Source organism: Aquarana catesbeiana, linkage group LG08 (assembly GCF_042186555.1).
Source record: "Aquarana catesbeiana isolate 2022-GZ linkage group LG08, ASM4218655v1, whole genome shotgun sequence".
Taxonomy (NCBI): Eukaryota; Metazoa; Chordata; class Amphibia; order Anura; family Ranidae; genus Aquarana; species Aquarana catesbeiana.
The window spans coordinates 163,868,063-163,885,311 of NC_133331.1; the positions used below are offsets into that span (position 1 = coordinate 163,868,063).

At 43.1% G+C, this 17,249-nt stretch overlaps 1 protein-coding gene across 7 annotated transcripts in view; it reads right to left on the reverse strand.

Moving 5' to 3' along the window:
- Positions 1-102: 102 nt before the first annotated feature.
- Positions 103-17,249, reverse strand: part of NDST2 (N-deacetylase and N-sulfotransferase 2) — a 255,524-nt gene continuing 238,377 nt past the window's right edge. For 6 of the 7 annotated variants that reach the window (XM_073596665.1, XM_073596666.1, XM_073596664.1 and 3 more), the window contains 4 exons: positions 11,506-11,685; positions 11,264-11,373; positions 4,104-4,206; positions 103-2,418 (listed from right to left, as the gene is read on the reverse strand). In XM_073596665.1, coding sequence (XP_073452766.1) covers positions 2,293-2,418; positions 4,104-4,206; positions 11,264-11,373; positions 11,506-11,685 — 519 coding nt within the window. In that variant the 3' untranslated portion in view covers positions 103-2,292. The remainder of the gene's footprint in view (positions 2,419-4,103; positions 4,207-11,263; positions 11,374-11,505; positions 11,686-17,249) is intronic. The other variant, XM_073596670.1, reaches the window with a different exon arrangement.

A 17,249-nucleotide genomic window follows, 5' to 3' on the forward strand; every position in this document is an offset into this window, starting at 1 on the left:
CACACCAAGTATATTACAGTCCACAGTTACTACAGGGGTGATTGGGCCTGCCAAAGCAATGTATACAAGTATATAAATGGTGCAAGTGACAACAGCGAGACATTTAGTGAATCCACAAATGCTACTTCTAGCTTTTATTTAGACATGTTCAGCTGCGAGAGCCAAAAGTTTCTCCATTATCATCATTCAATGTGAATGACACAATACATGAGGGTTCAGTGCAGCAGGGGGACAGAGGGCTTGTTGACAAAATATACCACATGTAACTTTTTTCTTGTGTGTAAGCTTTTGGTTGCACAATTTGTAACCCCCCCGGAAAATAAAAAAAGGTACATGGCATAAAATGCTATATTGCATACTATTTACATTTCAACATACAAGAGTAAATGGACCATTTTACAAAATACACAATACCTACAGCTTAACTTAAGAAGCTTGTGGAAAATGCCCCATCTGCTCTCCCTCCCCTCACAGTCTGTTAAGACAACAACGTGTTTTGTAGAGTGGCACCCTAAAACACATTGCTGTGGAATGACAGTTAAAACCCATCTGAAAAGAAAAGGTTAAATACTAAAACCATGCTAAAGTGTCCTTTTCATATGGGATCACCAACCCAGATTAAAAAAAAAACACAGTGCTGTGTCTGCTCTGCATTTCATTACTCTTCTGCCTTGAAAGCCATAGCCAAGCCAATTAATGTCTGACTAAATGGAATGTTGGCTGTCCAAAAGAACCTTGACCTGTGTCAGCCTTTAGTATATTAGTAGAGACTAGTGGGTGAAAATTCCAAACATACAGCCCTCCAGTGTTCAACTTCTACAAGAGTTCTCAGCAGCCAGAGAACCACAGTGTTGCACAAGAGGGTTAAGCCACACTGCTGGTTGTAACTTGTGTTACTCCAGGCAAAAGGTGATTCTTGTGGTTTAGTACAAGTAATGATACTTTTGCCTTACTTACTGGAGGCTATTATCCAGTGCAGAAAGTCATTGTGGTAAGCAGTGATACGCACAGATTTTGATTTACTAAAACTGGAGTGCGCAAAATCTGGTGCAGCTGTGCATGGTAGTCATCAGCTTCCAGGTATTTTTTGTCAAAGCTTAAACAAGCTGGCTACCATGCACAGCTGCACCAGATTTTGCACACGCCAGTGTTAGTAAATCAACCCACAATGATATCTCAGCACTAGAAGTAACTGCTCCTGGTGGGTTAGATGATGCTGGCAGCCTACAGAACTGGATCTTGCTTGACCCAAGTAAAGGTTCCCTTTAACGTGGACCTACACTATAAATGTAAACAATGCACAGCCCATTACCAGGCCCCACAAAAGATTGAGCAAATATTAAAAATCTTACATTGTGGAGATAGTTATGAACCTCGTTTCCCAGGACTTCCTGGTCAGAAGTTCATAAATTGAATACTGTAATCCAGAGAGTTTACACTAACAAATGCTTGCAAAACTAAAATATCAGTTCAAATATAAATCCAACTGACAGTAATGTGATTTCCCCTCGTTAGAGCGGGTGGACAATAGGCAGGGTCAGTGTCACATCTTCTATTACACAGAGCAGCATTGTGAAAAATAAACCACTTTAGCCCATGTGATCTCTCACAACACACCAAGATTATTCTGGTTTACATTCAACAAGCCCTATGCAGAAAGGAAAACCGTGATTATACAGGAAAGCATGATTGTTGACTCGATTTTTCAAGAAATCTTCTTAAATACCACTATCCTCTCTGAGCCTAGGATTGCCTTGAATTTGTCAGCCTGTGAAAAATAGTGAGGAAAAAATCCCAGACTTTTCATAAAACACATGAAAACAGATTCCAGTGCCAAAAATGGTCTTAGTTGCCACAGCTTGAGTCACCTTGCAGTTGGAAGAACCCACAATACATGTAGCTTCTCCTGGTTGTAAATGCATACACGTCCTAGAGGAGGGATATCCATAGACAGGATGGCACATGCCCTGTAAAATCATGATTGGCCTTCCTCTGTGCTCAGAGTACGCAGTTTTTTTTTGAGATTCTGGCACCATGATACTGTGTAACAAAAAGGTTAACACTTTCCCACAAGAGGTGCATTTTTAGTCACTGAAGACCCCTTTATCCAGTCCCAGGAGGCCCAGTCATGATCACATGGTGATGTTTATTATCGCAGTACCAGATGTCCACATTCCACAGCAATGAGAACTTAAGTCTGTGTGCTCCCAAAAGTAACGGTGAACAGTCGTAGTAGTGCTGCGAATCACCAGAGACAAGAAATGGTCACTCCCTCCCACCTGGAGGCCAAGTTCAACTCCTGCTGGAATTCTGGAGCTCCTCTCGCAGCCAGGTTGGCAGAGGTTGTCCCAATCGATTCAGCAGCTTAGACAGCTCAATGTTGTTTTCCCGGTAAAAGTCTACAAGGTAGCTCCGTGTCTGTGGAAAGACCAGCAGATTTCTTGTTAAGCCTCAATGTGCATAATATACACAAGATAACACCATACAGGTTGATATGGCTCATAAAAACGACAACTGTCTTTTCTACATCACCAAGTGAACATAATATGTATACAAAATGAAACACACAGGCGTCTATGTGGTGCTGACTTAACAGTCACTCTAGTCACCATCTTCTAGTACTGGATTAGAAAACATTTGATTACACGAAGGCCAGCCATGCATGGTTCAAAACTCTGGAGGAATTGGCTGCACTTCAAACCCCTTTAATGGGCACTCTGAATGTACCAAGTTGATCGATCAACTTTGGTACAACAAGTCTACCGGATTCTCTTGCATTTTATTGCTAGCGATTGCTATAGGCACTAGCGATAATCACTGTCTTCTCCCAGCAGGGACAGCTTCCCAACACCCACCCCCAAGGAGAAGACAATTGCTGATTCCCCTGTCAACACTGCCTGTGTTGGGGTGAATCATGCAAAATTTCTTTTCTGCAACCCATGGTTGCAGGAAAGAAGTTTGCACCATGTAGGGCAAGCCCACATCTAATTTTCTTGTGCCTAAACCTCCTCCTAGGGGAGGGGAGGAAGGGGGGGGAGGGGGGAGGGGAGGAAGGGGGGGAGGGTGGAGGGGAGGGGGGGGGGGGGGGAGGGTGGAGGGGAGGAAGGGGGGGAGGGTGGAGGGGAGGAAGGGGGGGAGGGTGGAGGGGAGGGGGGGGGGGAGGAAGGGGGGGGAGGGGGGGGGGGGGGAGGGGGGGGAGGGTGGAGGGGAGGAGGGGGGGAGGGTGGAGGGGAGGAAGGGGGGGGAGGAAGGGGGGGAGGGGGGAGGGGGGGGAAATGGGGGGGAGGAAGGGGGGGGAGGGGGGGGGGGGGAGGGGGGGGGGAGGGTGGAGGGGAGGAGGGGGGGAGGGTGGAGGGGAGGAAGGGGGGGGAGGAAGGGGGGGGAGGGGGGAGGGGGGGGAAATGGGGGGGAGGGGGGGGAAATGGGGGGGGGAGGAAGGGGGGGGAGGGGGGGGAAATGGGGGGGGGGAGGAGGGGGGAGGGGGGAGGGGGGGGAAATGGGGAGGGGGGGGAAATGGGGGGGGGGGAGAAGGGGGGGAGAAAGGGGGGGAGGGGGGGAAATGGGGGGAAGGGGGGGAGGGGGGGAGGGGGGAAGGGGGGGGAAGGGCAACTTTGATAAGGGCCAAATTGTAATGGCTGGGTCAGGGCATCTCCAAAGCTGCAGCTCTTGTGTAATGTTCCCGGTCTGTAGTGGTCAGACCACTTTTGGTAAGTTCTAAGGAAGAGAAACCAGCACCATGGACGACAAAGGCTCACTAGTGCACATGGGGAGCAAAGGCTGGACTGTATAGTCTGATCCAATAGAAAAGCTACTGTAGCTAAAATTGCTGAAAAAGTTAATTCCGGTTCCGGCAGAAAGGTGTCAGAACACACAATGCATCGCAGTTTGTTGTGTATGGAGCTGCAGAGTGGTCAGGGTGCTAATGCAGATTGAGCATGTTTAGTTCGGCTTGGACAGCCAATGATGATTTCTAAAAACCAAATCAGATTCTCTCTAACCTGCTGCAAACACAGGAAACTGGGAAGCTGATAGGTTACTATGAGGGATATGGAGCCTGTTCTTCAGTCTGGCATTTTTGTATCAGTTGCTTGTGAAAGACATACCGAAGGTTCCATGTCAGGGTATTTTCGGCCTTTGCTTTTTCCAAGGCATTTTGTTTTTCCATTGTCAGCCACTTGACACCAGAAACCTTTTGATTCTTCAAACCTATAAAATAAACATAAAAAAAATGTAAGTGTTAAATGTGTTTTAAAATATTCTGCCTAACAGTGGCGCTCTGGCTGAAAATGTTGCATCTGATAAGCTTGTTACATTTATAAGAGCATGGAGAACTGCAAACAGCTAAATGCACAATATCAATACAGAGGTCTACAGCCTATCCTGCCAAAATTTTTTTTAACTCTATTAATCATGTGATTTACACACGCTACATTGCATAGCCAGGCAAGTGACACACACACTTCTTAATTCAGCCAGGCAGTTCCTGTGTAACCTCTGTACCTCCAGCCTGCCCACTGAGTAATGAATTACCATGATATGGGAGGTGAACGAGAAAATAGTGCTAAGATCTTTGTGGCAGATATACAATTCTTAAGAACAGCTGAATAAAATCACAAATCCTCTGGCAGTTAATGCACAAAGTAAATTGATTGTGTGCACTAATTACCTGAAGTTACACCTACACAGCAACATCATTTCATGAGTCTGTCCTACATCAAACTGGCTGTAATAAGGTATACCCTTGTAATGTTACTACCATTTCCTTTTACAGCTGGAACTATTTAGTGTCACTAAACTTTATTTGTGATACTTGCAATAGGTTTTCTGAACTCTGCTCCCTAGCAGCTTTCGCAGCACCAACATATTTCAGGGACACTGAATACACCCCTTTTCATCAAAAAAATAAACATTGATGTGTGCTACAGGCGTACCTCACATTCAAAGAGAAATTGATTCTCGGTTCCTGGATCTCACCTACCACCAATCTGCTAAGTGTCCCAAAACTAACCCATACCGCGTAGCCTTATGATGTAATTTTATGCCGGCTTGTTTTTTATATTTTGTTCCTCTCTGTATGTTCAGTTACAAAGGGCTGTGTCCTTACCTCTGCAACGTGTCACTACACTACTACTGCCCCCCCCCCCCCCCCCCAGGGGGAAGTTTTATTTTCGATGCATCCTGTTGAGATTTATTGTTGTTTCCTTCAAAAAAATTTTGAACAAGAGAGGAATAGATTCTCAAGTTGTAGTCACTGTATGGCGTCATCACACGCAGTAAAAGAAACATGAGAATAGGAGTTTGCAAACCTTTGCCACAAATCACAATATATTGGAATCTCAGAACAGTTTCCTTTAGATTTAAAAAAAAAAACAGAGTGTGAATGCCTTGCCTAAACATTCAAAAGACTGTATAATCAAATTGTAATGTATAGCCAGACCACCATAACAGCCTTTCTGAACCATGGGTCCTCCACAGGGATGCTAGTTTCCTTGAGCAATAAAATTTATTTTGACCTTCCTGTAAATTCCATATCTTGGAGTACAGAAAGGACATGGGCGTAATATTCAAAGACCCTGGGTTATAGGTTGGTACCTTAAGGCGATTGGACACTGTCAAAGTTTTTGAGGATATGCCCCTTCAGCATCCCCCTATAACCTTATCCTACTCAGCAAGCAATGCAGAGTAAACATAGGAACAAAGAGAGAGTGGCTTGTGTCCTACACTGCACTCCATGATATGGAATTTACAGGCAAGTCAGAATTCCTTTTCTCTTAACAAAAGGTCACCATACAGGGCACAGGCTTGATATTCATAGACCCTGAGATATCCCCAAGCAATGAATAAGAAGGTTGGACAACAACAAGGCAAACAGAACTGTACCAACAGGCCCAACATTAAGAAGGGTCAACAGACTGAACTCGGAGTGCTGCTGCAAGAACCTTGGGGCCAAAAACTACAGAATCCCCTGGAAACCTTTACCAATCTGTATGTATCTGCAAGATGTGCATTTAGCCAACAATGGTGGATCTTATAGCAGGATGTCCCTTGTGAGGTCCTTAGCTTTGGGTGAAATGGGAGTCAGTCTTCCTGATGGAAGGTGTAGCTCTGAGGTAAGCACTGATAACTCTTACTACATCCAGAAAGTGAAATGCAATCTCCTTTGGGTGGTTTGCAGCAGGCCATAGAGAAAGAAGGAATATGCCTTCACTGATGTGGATGGTCACCACCTAGGCAGAAAGGAGGGTCTTGGACAATCATGTTAAGAATGAGGAATGACTCCTTACAAGACAGCCGTTACCTTAGCTATCACGTTAGTAAGATTTCTCTCTTGGAAGCCAACCTTCTTGGAGACATCATTTAGGCTCTAAAATATTTGCGAATTGGATGCATTTAGAGTCACATACGATTTGCATGACACGTGAATTATACTGGCTTTCTATGGAGCCGGTTCACATATGTCTGGTGCAACGGCAGTGCGAATATGAAGAGTCCTGTACAATTTTTGAGCACTGCGGTGGGGTTCAGATGCAAATTCCAGGCTATTACCTTCTATGGGAACACATCTGAATCCCACATCGCATCAGTTTTAAAACAAATTTGATCCAAACAAAAAAACAACATAGGGGTCCCCTCCCCCCAGTCAATACCAGGCCTTTTTGGGTCTGGTACGGATCTTAAGGGGAACCTCATGCATAAATATATTTAAAAAAAAAAATCTTTACCAGACCCTTATTCGAGCATGCAGTCTGCCAGGCCAGAAGGGGGGGGGGGGATGAGCGAGCCCCTCTCCCCAAAACCATAACAGACCACATGTCCTCAACATAAGGGGGGTGCTTAGGTCTGCCCCCAAAGCACCCTGTCCCCATGTTGATGGGGACAAATGCCTCTTCCTCACAAGCCTGGGCAGTGGTTGTGGGGGTCTGTGGGCGGGGTGCTTGTCAAAATTTGGAAGCCCCTTTAACAAGAGGGCCCCAAGATCCAGACTCCCTCCCATATGAATGAGTATGGGATACTATGTACCCCTACTTATTCACCCAAAAAAAAAAGTGTCAAAAAGAAATAATATCACACACCTCGTTTTTGACTGTTTTTTATTTTTAATAAAGAAATTATGTCCCTCCCAATGTAGATCCATCGTCCAATCCTAAAAAAAAAAAAAGCTCCTCCTACAACCAAGGCTACTGTCGCCAGGTGGCCCCACCCCTTACCTATTTAAGAACTGTCATACGGCGGAGCAGGAAGAAAGCGGTAGCCTTTGTTACAGGCAAAGTTTTTTTTTTTTTCCAGTGAGGGGTTTGATTGACGATGGATTTACATTGGGGGGGGGGGGGCACATTGTTTTTAATAAAGGAATGATCACAAACGGTGTGTTATTTCTTTTCTTTTTGGTGAAAAAGTAGGGGTACAAGTAGGGGACAAGACGATTTTGGGGAGGTGGAGCCTAAGGGTCTAGTATGGATTTTTTTTTTTTTTGGGGGGGGGGGGGGGGGGGGATCCAGATAGTTCTACCATACACATGCATACTAATCACACATAAATAGTGTAAAGCAAGTTGTACATCTATTTTGTTTCATACTTCCTGTGGGACTACAGTATAGGTGAAAGGATACAGAGCGACCCTGCCTTACCCATCCATGTCGCTATTCCCCATATAGGGGTGCCCAGCATACCCCTTCAGGATCTGCATTCCACAAGCATGGGACCATGGCCCTGGACCTGTAATGTACCCTGTGGCTACAGACACGCATTGCACCAAGTGACCAGATGAGCACTCACCCAGGACCCGGTGCCAAAAGCAACACTGTAGGCTGTTCCCCCACATTTCTGGGACCAGCTCCCAAGGTTTAATTGAGGTTGCACTGGTCCAGATGCCTGGCTTTTATTGTTAAATAAGAAGACAGCGAAGTGTTGACTGAAGAATCCAAAGTAAAATAAAACAGTAACGCTATGTGTGATTTCTTCAAAGGAAAGAAGACATCCATTACCTTACACCCCCCCCCCAATCCCCCCCCCCCCCCCCCCCCCCCCCCCCCGGAGCTGTGTGACCACCAGTGTACAAGGGGTTCCTCTATTACTGCACTAACCATAAATGTAAGAGGTCAAGTTTGTTTTTCAAAAAAGGCTTAAGATCTATTGGATCTAAGGAGGGGTGATTCTTGATTTACCACCAACTTTGAGGGTGCACTGTAATCTTCTCTCTCTTTTCTGGCTGTTATTCTGTTTTAAATATATTTACTAAAAAAAATATTGTGTTATAAAGCAGACCTGGGTGTCACATATGCTAATTACTACACATTCAATATAATATTTATTTATTCTTAGATCTAAAAATGGTTTACACTAATGTCCCATGATCTGTAGATATAATAGTTATTAGCAGGGGTTTTCAGAGACCAGAAAGTTATATGAAGGGGCTGCACCAGAGTGTAACCATTCATTTTACCATTACAAAATGTATTCTATCTGGCTGTACATTATTGTACAAAGCTTCCACCAGAGATAAGCAATGATTTTGGATTCATCAGAGATCTGTGTGAGGGTATAGGCACTGATAACTAACCTTATCCTTTACTGGTGTAGACAATGCTTCTCTAATAAAGCTGCCAAGGAGTGAAGGAAGAATGAAATCACTGTATGTAGATTTCCTATAAAGAACCCGTGCTGAAAACAATGCAAAATATCAAGCTCAAAACCAAGAAAAACTAGATATTGCAGCTTAGCAATCCTTAAATGTGGTGGCACCTGTGATCTGGCCAGTAACACACTTCCCATCTTAACTCCTTCACGCCAGCCATACGCATATATGCAGCCTTTCGGCAGATGGGCCTCAACGCAGAGAGGTCGCATATATGTGTACCTAAAGATAAACAGAGCTGTGCCGTGAGCGGCACAGTTACTGGCGGCTAACGGAAAGCTCCCAATCTCTACTTGCAATGGGATGCTTTCCAATCATGTGACAGCCAATCACGGCGGTCATATGATCAGAAACCCCGGCATCTGAAACCCCTTAAAGGGCCAGGAGGTGGTGAGGCCAAGGAGTTAAGTTGTCTCCTCTCTGGATGAAGACAGAGCAGAGACACCTTGATGGCAGTGTTATTAGTCTGGGAAGAGGATAGTGTTGGGTGCACTAGCTTGACTTCACTTTTTGGGCAGTTACAGCACCATTGTTTTTTCCTTTTGGGGTAATGGTTTTACATAAATAAAAGCTGCCAATTATCAGTGTTAAATGGTTGTCTCAAACATATACTGCAACTTTTGCTGGACAGCCTGGTCTGTTAAAGGAAATGTAAAAATAACAGACTTACTGGCCAGATCACCAGGTAAAAAAAAAAAAAAAAAAAAAAGGAAAAATAGAAAACTAATGCAGCCACCACATCTAAGAATTGCTGCAATAATATACTTATTTTGTTTTTGGGTTTAATACCGCTTGAAGCTGCCACTGCAGCATCTAAAAATATCTAAAAAAGACTTGGCTATTACTCTGATCTAAAGGTTGAAGTACTTTCTTATTTATTGACCCCCAACAAGTATACAAATGAGCTGCATGCTTATTCTAGGTTGCTAGTTAGAAGATCAGCTTGACTGTCAGGCAAATAGCATTTTCAGAGGGAGATTAGTAATGGCACATTTCCTTGACAAGGTAAAAAAGAAAGCAAACCTTCAGGATCGAAGGTGTTCTAGAACTATATCAGGGGATGCTGTTCTCCATTTCAGGAATTGGTAGAGGAATGTTAGGAAACCATCATCTCGAGCTGTGAAGGGTTAACCAAGCCAAGTCCTCACTTTCAATTTACTTTGGGTAGAAGTACCGGCAGAACAAAAGTGTCATTGTGAAGAAGTCAGTCAGAGGGAATGAATGAAAGGGCTGCATTATGAGGAAAGAGCGGGCTAACTAATTTGTTTACATTAGAAAATAGGCACCTATGAGAGGATATAATTATGATGTACAAATCTATGGAACGCTGGGATGAAGACTTCTCAAGGAGACTTTTCATTCTAAATCCCCTGCAAGGAAAAGTACTAGATTATGCCAACCCAAAGAGCCCTGTTCATTGAATATATATTGGGGAAATGTTTTCTTTTCTCCTAATTAGCTTTCGGAGTAAAACAGGACAATGTTCTATTGCACTTTTTAAATACAGTAAATTCCTAAAGAACGCCATATCATTCAATTGTAAAAACTGACTACACGCTTTTAGGATTGGCTTTAAATATTTCCTGCCGATGTGCAGAATGGAATAACACACACAAGCTGACACCTATTTGTTTTTTTTTTGGTGCTTGCTGTAGAGTTTAAGATTAGTTACTTGAGGAACACAATAGACCACGTGTCTAACACAAGGCCCACGGGCCGAGTACGGCCCTCCAGGCCATTTCAACTTTGTCTCTGTAGTTAGCAGCAGAGAAGACGGAACTCCCCCGCCAGATCCTGCGCTTCTCTATGCAGCCGCTGAGGCGCTCCTCTCTGCATCCCCACCCTATCTCAGCAGTGGGCAGCAAAAGGGAGGAAAGAACTCCTACCGATCCTGCGCCTTTCTGTGCAGCCGCAACACCCTCTTGTCTCTGCCTCACCTTGTCTCAGCATTCAGCAGACTCCCGCAGTTGACACCTGCCCTCCTCTGGTGGTCCTCCAAACCTTGAATTTTCTGCTTCCCAGGCCCACCCCCCAGCTTCTTCCCAGCAGCAGGTAGGTAGGGTGTACTGTAAATGAAGGAAGGGTGAGGGACTCTTAACTTCTGATATAAGGGGGGTTGGGGGTGCTCTGGATATCTAGTCTTACAGTTACAACCAGCTCCTTGAGGGCAACCATAATATGCTGGTGTGGCCCACAATGATTGCCGCACCTGCAATAGACTATGATGTACAGGCTCCATCCCTAGGAGAAGAAGAAAAAAAAATCCGGACACACCACTTCCTCTGTGAGATGTACCAGCTGTTAGCGGTACCAAGACAGAATAATAAACATAAAGTACTGAGAACAGAAACAAAACAAAAGAATAGGCAAGAACCGTTTCCCTCAACTAATCAAGAAATGTTACAGAGCACAAGATCCCCATTTTTCTCCAAATTTAGGAGACACAGGCACATGTTCAAAACAGATGAGGATAAAACAGGTCATTCTGTCCAGGGAAGGATGTAGGAAACTTCTCTTACTGGTGCCTCCGTGTCTGATTGGGTGTTGAGAAAGGGGACCCAGTGCAGAAGTAACTACATGGAATATCAGTAAACAAATTAATACGGGACCTATGCTTTGATGACTTACTTTAATGCCTGTGTGTAATTGAAATGTGGTGTCACTCCCAAGAACTTCTGTACACTATCCATGGCTGCGGCTGGGTTGTTCCTCAGCTCTTGACCATCAACTATATAAAGCTGGAGAGAGAAAAAAAATACACCTGATGCAGAATTTCATATCAGGTAATTTTTTTTTTTTTTTTTTTTACAAAGAAGCATAGTACAGGCACAGTGCAAACAACTATACATGTTGGACTAGATTATACCCACTAGGCTTACTTGACTGGGTGGGTAGTTCGTTAGCCATCTCTCTAGGTGAGTAGCATACCATCCTGGGACCAAACAGCGACTCTGAAGGTTCTTCAGCTGTTGTGAGGCATGTGATCCAGCAGTTACTACTTGAGCAAAGGTGTAATTCAGTGCCACAGGGTCATTGTGTGCTCGCTGGTGCTATCAGGGAAAAGCACAAAGTCATTACTCATTATATAGAAGTATAAAGAGCTGCCACCAACTCGTAATACAGAACATTGCTCCTCATCATGATTTACAATGTTTAGGTGCATAGTCCTTTCCCAACATTATGTGTGATACAAGATTCTATTCATTAAAGGCATTATAAACCTCCCTACATGCACCTCGTTTTTCACCTACATAAGATGTGCATTGATCATGTAGTTTCATGGTGTCATCTATTGCCCTGCTTGCGCAGCCTACAGTAGAGTACATTTTCACATTCCTGTGTCTGAAGTTTCTATTTGTGTTTAAACATGAGGTGTGCGGCATAGTACTGCTTGGGTTACTGCATGGACTGAGTTTGAGAACCAACACTTTGTTAGGAAACCACATATCCCAACATTACTCAGTCTCAGTCTAGTGCTCTACAGGTGAGAGCTAAACAGTAATAAGATCTAAAACAGGCCAATTACCAACTTGCTGCCCAGCGTCTGTTTGTATACAAACAAATTAAACAACATACTCCTGTACATGAGTGAACTGACTCTATAGTGTTGTATTATTTGGTCAGAGAATGGATAATCCCTTAAATGCCTTGTTGTCCTCTAGGACTGGGGTCGTCCTGAAAGAATATAAGAAAAAAAGAGAGGGCGCACTGGCCTAGTGCATTATCCAACAAATGCATTAAAAATATCAGATAAAACCAAAAAGATGTCTACTCACAAACATGAACTTGAAAACTCGCTCATCGAGCCACAGGTGGCTAGTCTCTCACAAACTGCTTGGACTACCAGACCAAGGGAGGGGGTCCTAAATGGGACCTTGTTGGCTGACGCGTTTTGAAGGACCAACCTTCTTCAGAGCCTGATTACAAATGGTTTGCTCAATGGTACATATACCTTACACACACCCACAATGTGGAAGCCATAGCCCCTCACAAGGGGAGGAATAAGGGAGGGCAAGACAGCTAAAGTGATATCAAAATAAACAGACTCAGGGAAAATCAAAATGTGCCATAATGGGAGACAAATCCACATGTTCCTTTGCAATGCCGGACTGTCATACACTCAGGTTCATCTGACCTGTGTAAAGGAAAATAGACATGATGCATTGATCTATACGTAGATCACAATGTGCTTAAGACACCACATAAGCCAGCAATTCTCTAGATTGAATACAGCTATGCATGCACTTACCAGGGGGGTGCTTACTTGCAGACCAGGAACGTAGGGTGTGATAGATTTAGTGTCAGTCTTTCTTAGGTGGTCAATGAATGCCTGACATAGAAGCATGTGTGGTTTCACGCCGACCATAGGGACCTGGAAATGCATTCCAGCCAGCACTTCCTGTACACCCCTGCGTCATTTCCTCTCCACGGGTTGCCGCCATCTTTGCGGAGACCAACACTAGAGGTAAAAGCTCTCTGTGCATGTAGGGGGGAGGAGAAAAATTTACAACTGTGTAGGCACCTGAAAGGTAATAGACGCCAATTGCCCAATGCAAAAGGGCAATCGATACACTCCAATTGGATATACAAATGACACCAGAAAAACCATGTTGCATTAGGAAAAAGAAAAAAATGGCTGCATATTATATATTAAATGAAAAAAAAAAAAAATTAAATTAAAATTAATACAATGAAAATGTGAATGAAATTAAATAATGAAAATTAAAATAAATATAAATAAAAATTTAAAATAAATACAAATATATATAAGTTCAAATTAAAAAAAAAAATCACACCACACGTTCCTGGTCTGCAAGGAAGCACCCCCCTGGTAAGTGCATGCACAGCAGTATCCAATCTAGAGAATCGTTGGCTTATGTGGCGTCTTAAGCACACTATACATCTAGGTATAGATCAACGCATCATGTCTATTTTCCTTTACACAAGTAAGATGAACCTGAGTGTATGACAGTCCAGCATTGCTGAGGAACATGCAGATTTGGATCCCATTATGGCATATTTTGATTTTCCTTGAGTCTTTGTTTATTTTGATATCACTTAAACGGTCTTGCTCTCCCTTATTCCTTCCCTTGGCTCTCACATCATGGGTGTGTCATGTAAGGTATAAGGAATAAGTACATTATAACCATTTGCAATCAGGCTCTGAAGAAGGTGGTCGGTCCTTTGAAACACGCCAGCCAACAGGGTCCTATTTAGGACCCCCTCCCTTGGTCTGGCAGTCCAAACAGTATGTGAGACTAGCCACCTACGTGGCTCGATGAGCGAGTTTTCAAGTTCATGTTTGTGAGTAGACTTTTTTTGGTTTTATCAGATATTTTTAAGAAACTTGTTAGGCCAGTGCACCCTCTCTTTTTTTTCTTATGTTTATATATGGCCTGAGCAGCAAGCTTTTATACTAGGATCATGGCTTTAAAGCCACTCAATCACTTTTACAGCACTTGGTAAGCAGTCAAGTTGGCTACCCATGGAGCAGATGGAGGAATATCCGTTCCCCAATCTCCTTTGTGACGAATCAACCTAGAAGCGACAAGGATTTTGTCACTTCCAGTTTCACTGCTGTCGTTCCCAGGCCAGTACAGCCAGGGAAGCAGATGATCAAACACAATCTGTGTTTGATCAGTGGCCCTAGAGTGCAGAGGAATGATCAGGGGTCTACTAGACCCATCATGTCTCAATAGAGAGGACCCATCACTGCCCAAAACTATTGGGGGCTTGTTTACCCCTTATGATAATAGAGTTAAATTAAAAAAAGAAAGCGTAAAAAATGTTGAATTAAAAAAACCTCGGAGTGAGAACAATAATTCTAGTGCCATAGCTCATGTCTAACTCTAAACAGATAACCTGTAAAGGCTTTTAAAGCATTGCCAATGGGCAAGTTTAGCTACTGTAGCTTGTTGCCATTTCACAGGCACGCTCAATTTTAATTCTTGACATGTTTGGTATGTATACTTGAAGCAACAACATTTTATATTGTACTAAAAAAATGGGTATTTTATTGTTTTTGTGCTCACTAAAATTAATTTAAAGCGGGGTTCCACCCATTTAAAAGTCAGCCGCTACAAAAAGTGTAGCGGCTGACTTTTAATAATCAGACACTCACCTGTCCCACGGTCCAGCGATGTGGGCTCACGAAGCCCCTCCTCTCCGGAGTCCTGACATTTTAACTTTGTGCGCCCGGCATTGGCTTCACAGCCAGGCGAGCCACGCTGCGAATGGTCGGGCAATCTTCTGGGACGTGTCCCAGAAGATTGCAGGGAGGGAAGGGGGGAGAGGTGAACTTCCTTTCGGCGCTGCGGAGGAAGTGGGAATTGGGTGCCCATAAAAATAAGGTACCCGCTCCCCTCCACGAAAAAAATGACATTCCAAATGTGGCATGTCAGGGGGTCACCAGCACTTAAAGCGGAAGTTCCATTTTTGGGTGGAACTCCGCTTTAAGTGTATTTATTCGTAAAAATTTGCATTCAATATTTACAAGAGGAAACAAAATCTAAATTCGAGTTCACTTACCAATACCTACAACTGCCTGTCATTGGAATTCTCTCTTACCTATTGGTTACCCAGTATCCCCAGCCCTTCCCACATCCCCCTTTGTAGTTTGCACATAGCAGTACAGTGTGGACAATAATCTGTCCGTTCTTGGATAGATGCCTTAACACACTTATGAAGCAGTGTATTCAAAAGGGAGAACTGGCAAAATGTGGCCAAGAACTTCTGCACAGACATTGGAGAGCTCACAATGTAAAAACATGGACAGTCAGGGAGTCCTGAGATTTTAAAGTATTACACATAGAAAAAAAAAAATTCTGGCACACAATACAAATTTTAGCAGAAGTGACCACGAATAGTTAAATCAATACTGAAACCTCTGTAGACTATTTCAGGTTTCTGATCTTGTTTATTCGGCAATAATTAGCTTTTTAACTGTGGCCACAAACTCTGCTCATCCAGGCTAATCATGACAGCATGTATTAAAATGAGAGCATTCCAACACCCGCAACGCCACTAAACTATTAACCTTTAAGGACGATTCTATTAAATGCATTAAACACATGGACACTAAACCACAGGAAGCACATAGAGGATAAGAGAAGATGTCACTGTGCATTAGTAATCATTTGCCCTCTTATTTGTTCATTGATTAGATTATAACAAAATCCTATAATACTCCAACTCTTGTGTAATAACTATGAAGGTGTAGAGAACATTCTTACCCCATAGTTATGCAATCTACCCCATTCCTCCCACCCCCAATCAGTTAATACAACTGAGAAACCAGTTAGCCATCATGTGATCATGAAGGTTTGATAGACTTCCTTCATTATTAGGACTCATCAATAGCTACCAAAAGCTTTGCTAAGCAGTGTAAGGTGGGCAAAATGTAACTAGCAGAATTTTGCACATAATGGGTCTGATATACTAAAGTTTGAAGTGAGCTACCGAAAGGTTACTGGAAAAGATTGGATGTTTGAAGTGAACACTTTATCAAAATCAGACCGAATTTCTATTATTCAGCACCTCTCATTATTTCTTATACAGCTTTGGAGGTCTTCTCTAGTGTTGACCCATTTTCTTTTATGTCTTATACCATCAGTTTTGTGGTTATAAAGTTATGACTGAAAACCCATTTATTGTACCTACATGACACTTTCATGCCGGAATTTACCTAGGGAAATCCTGTGTTTCAGTGTTAGTTTTTTGCTTTGGACTGAGGAAGTTTGTGTGACTATGTAAAGCACACTTGTATTGCCTCCACATATTTACACTGTGGCCTAACACTTCTAAGCATTTTTACTGAACCCAACCTTGGCTTTATCTGCATGTTTTTTTTGTTCTGCATGTTCTTGTGTTCCAGCTACTATCTACATTCTGCAGATATGTTGTCACCTGTTAAATCTACTCTGATATGTATGTAAATAATCGTATGACAGTGTCGGGGCATCAGTTACAAATCCATGAAAGTCAACCTGACCTCTGTAATGAATACACTGGTGGAATGTAATCCTGGAGCCTCAAAGTCTTAGTGCTCAGCTGCAAACACACAGTGGTACAACTAAAGACTAAGCACACCCTTATGACAAAAATGATCAGTGACTGATATCTTGTTTCTCATATCTGACTGATCCAAAAGCAGGCTGCCCTAATCATCATTTCAACAAAGCACATGCCTTCAATGAAGTGTCTGGGAGCATGCACAAAAGGAAATGAGCTGTTAATAACAGCATGGGTTCGTAGTAGAAGAGTCCAGGTGCTTAGCTGGTCTGCCTGCAGTCCAGACCCTTCACCAACTGAAAATCTTTGGAGTAGAATGGAACATTCCTCTTCCAAAACACCGGCAACTGGTCTCCTCAGTTCCCTGACGTTTACAGAGCGTTGTTAAAAGAAGAGGTAATTCTGCACCCTGGTAAACACGGCCCTGTCCCAACTTGACATGTTGCTGACATCAATTTCAAAATCACTTTATTTTTTTCCTAAAATGGTATATTTTTGATGGTTTTCTACTTTCTATTGTAGGTAAAATATGGGTTTATGAGATTTGCAAATCATTGCATTCTGTTTTTCTTTAGCTTTTACACGGCACACTTTTTTTTTTTTT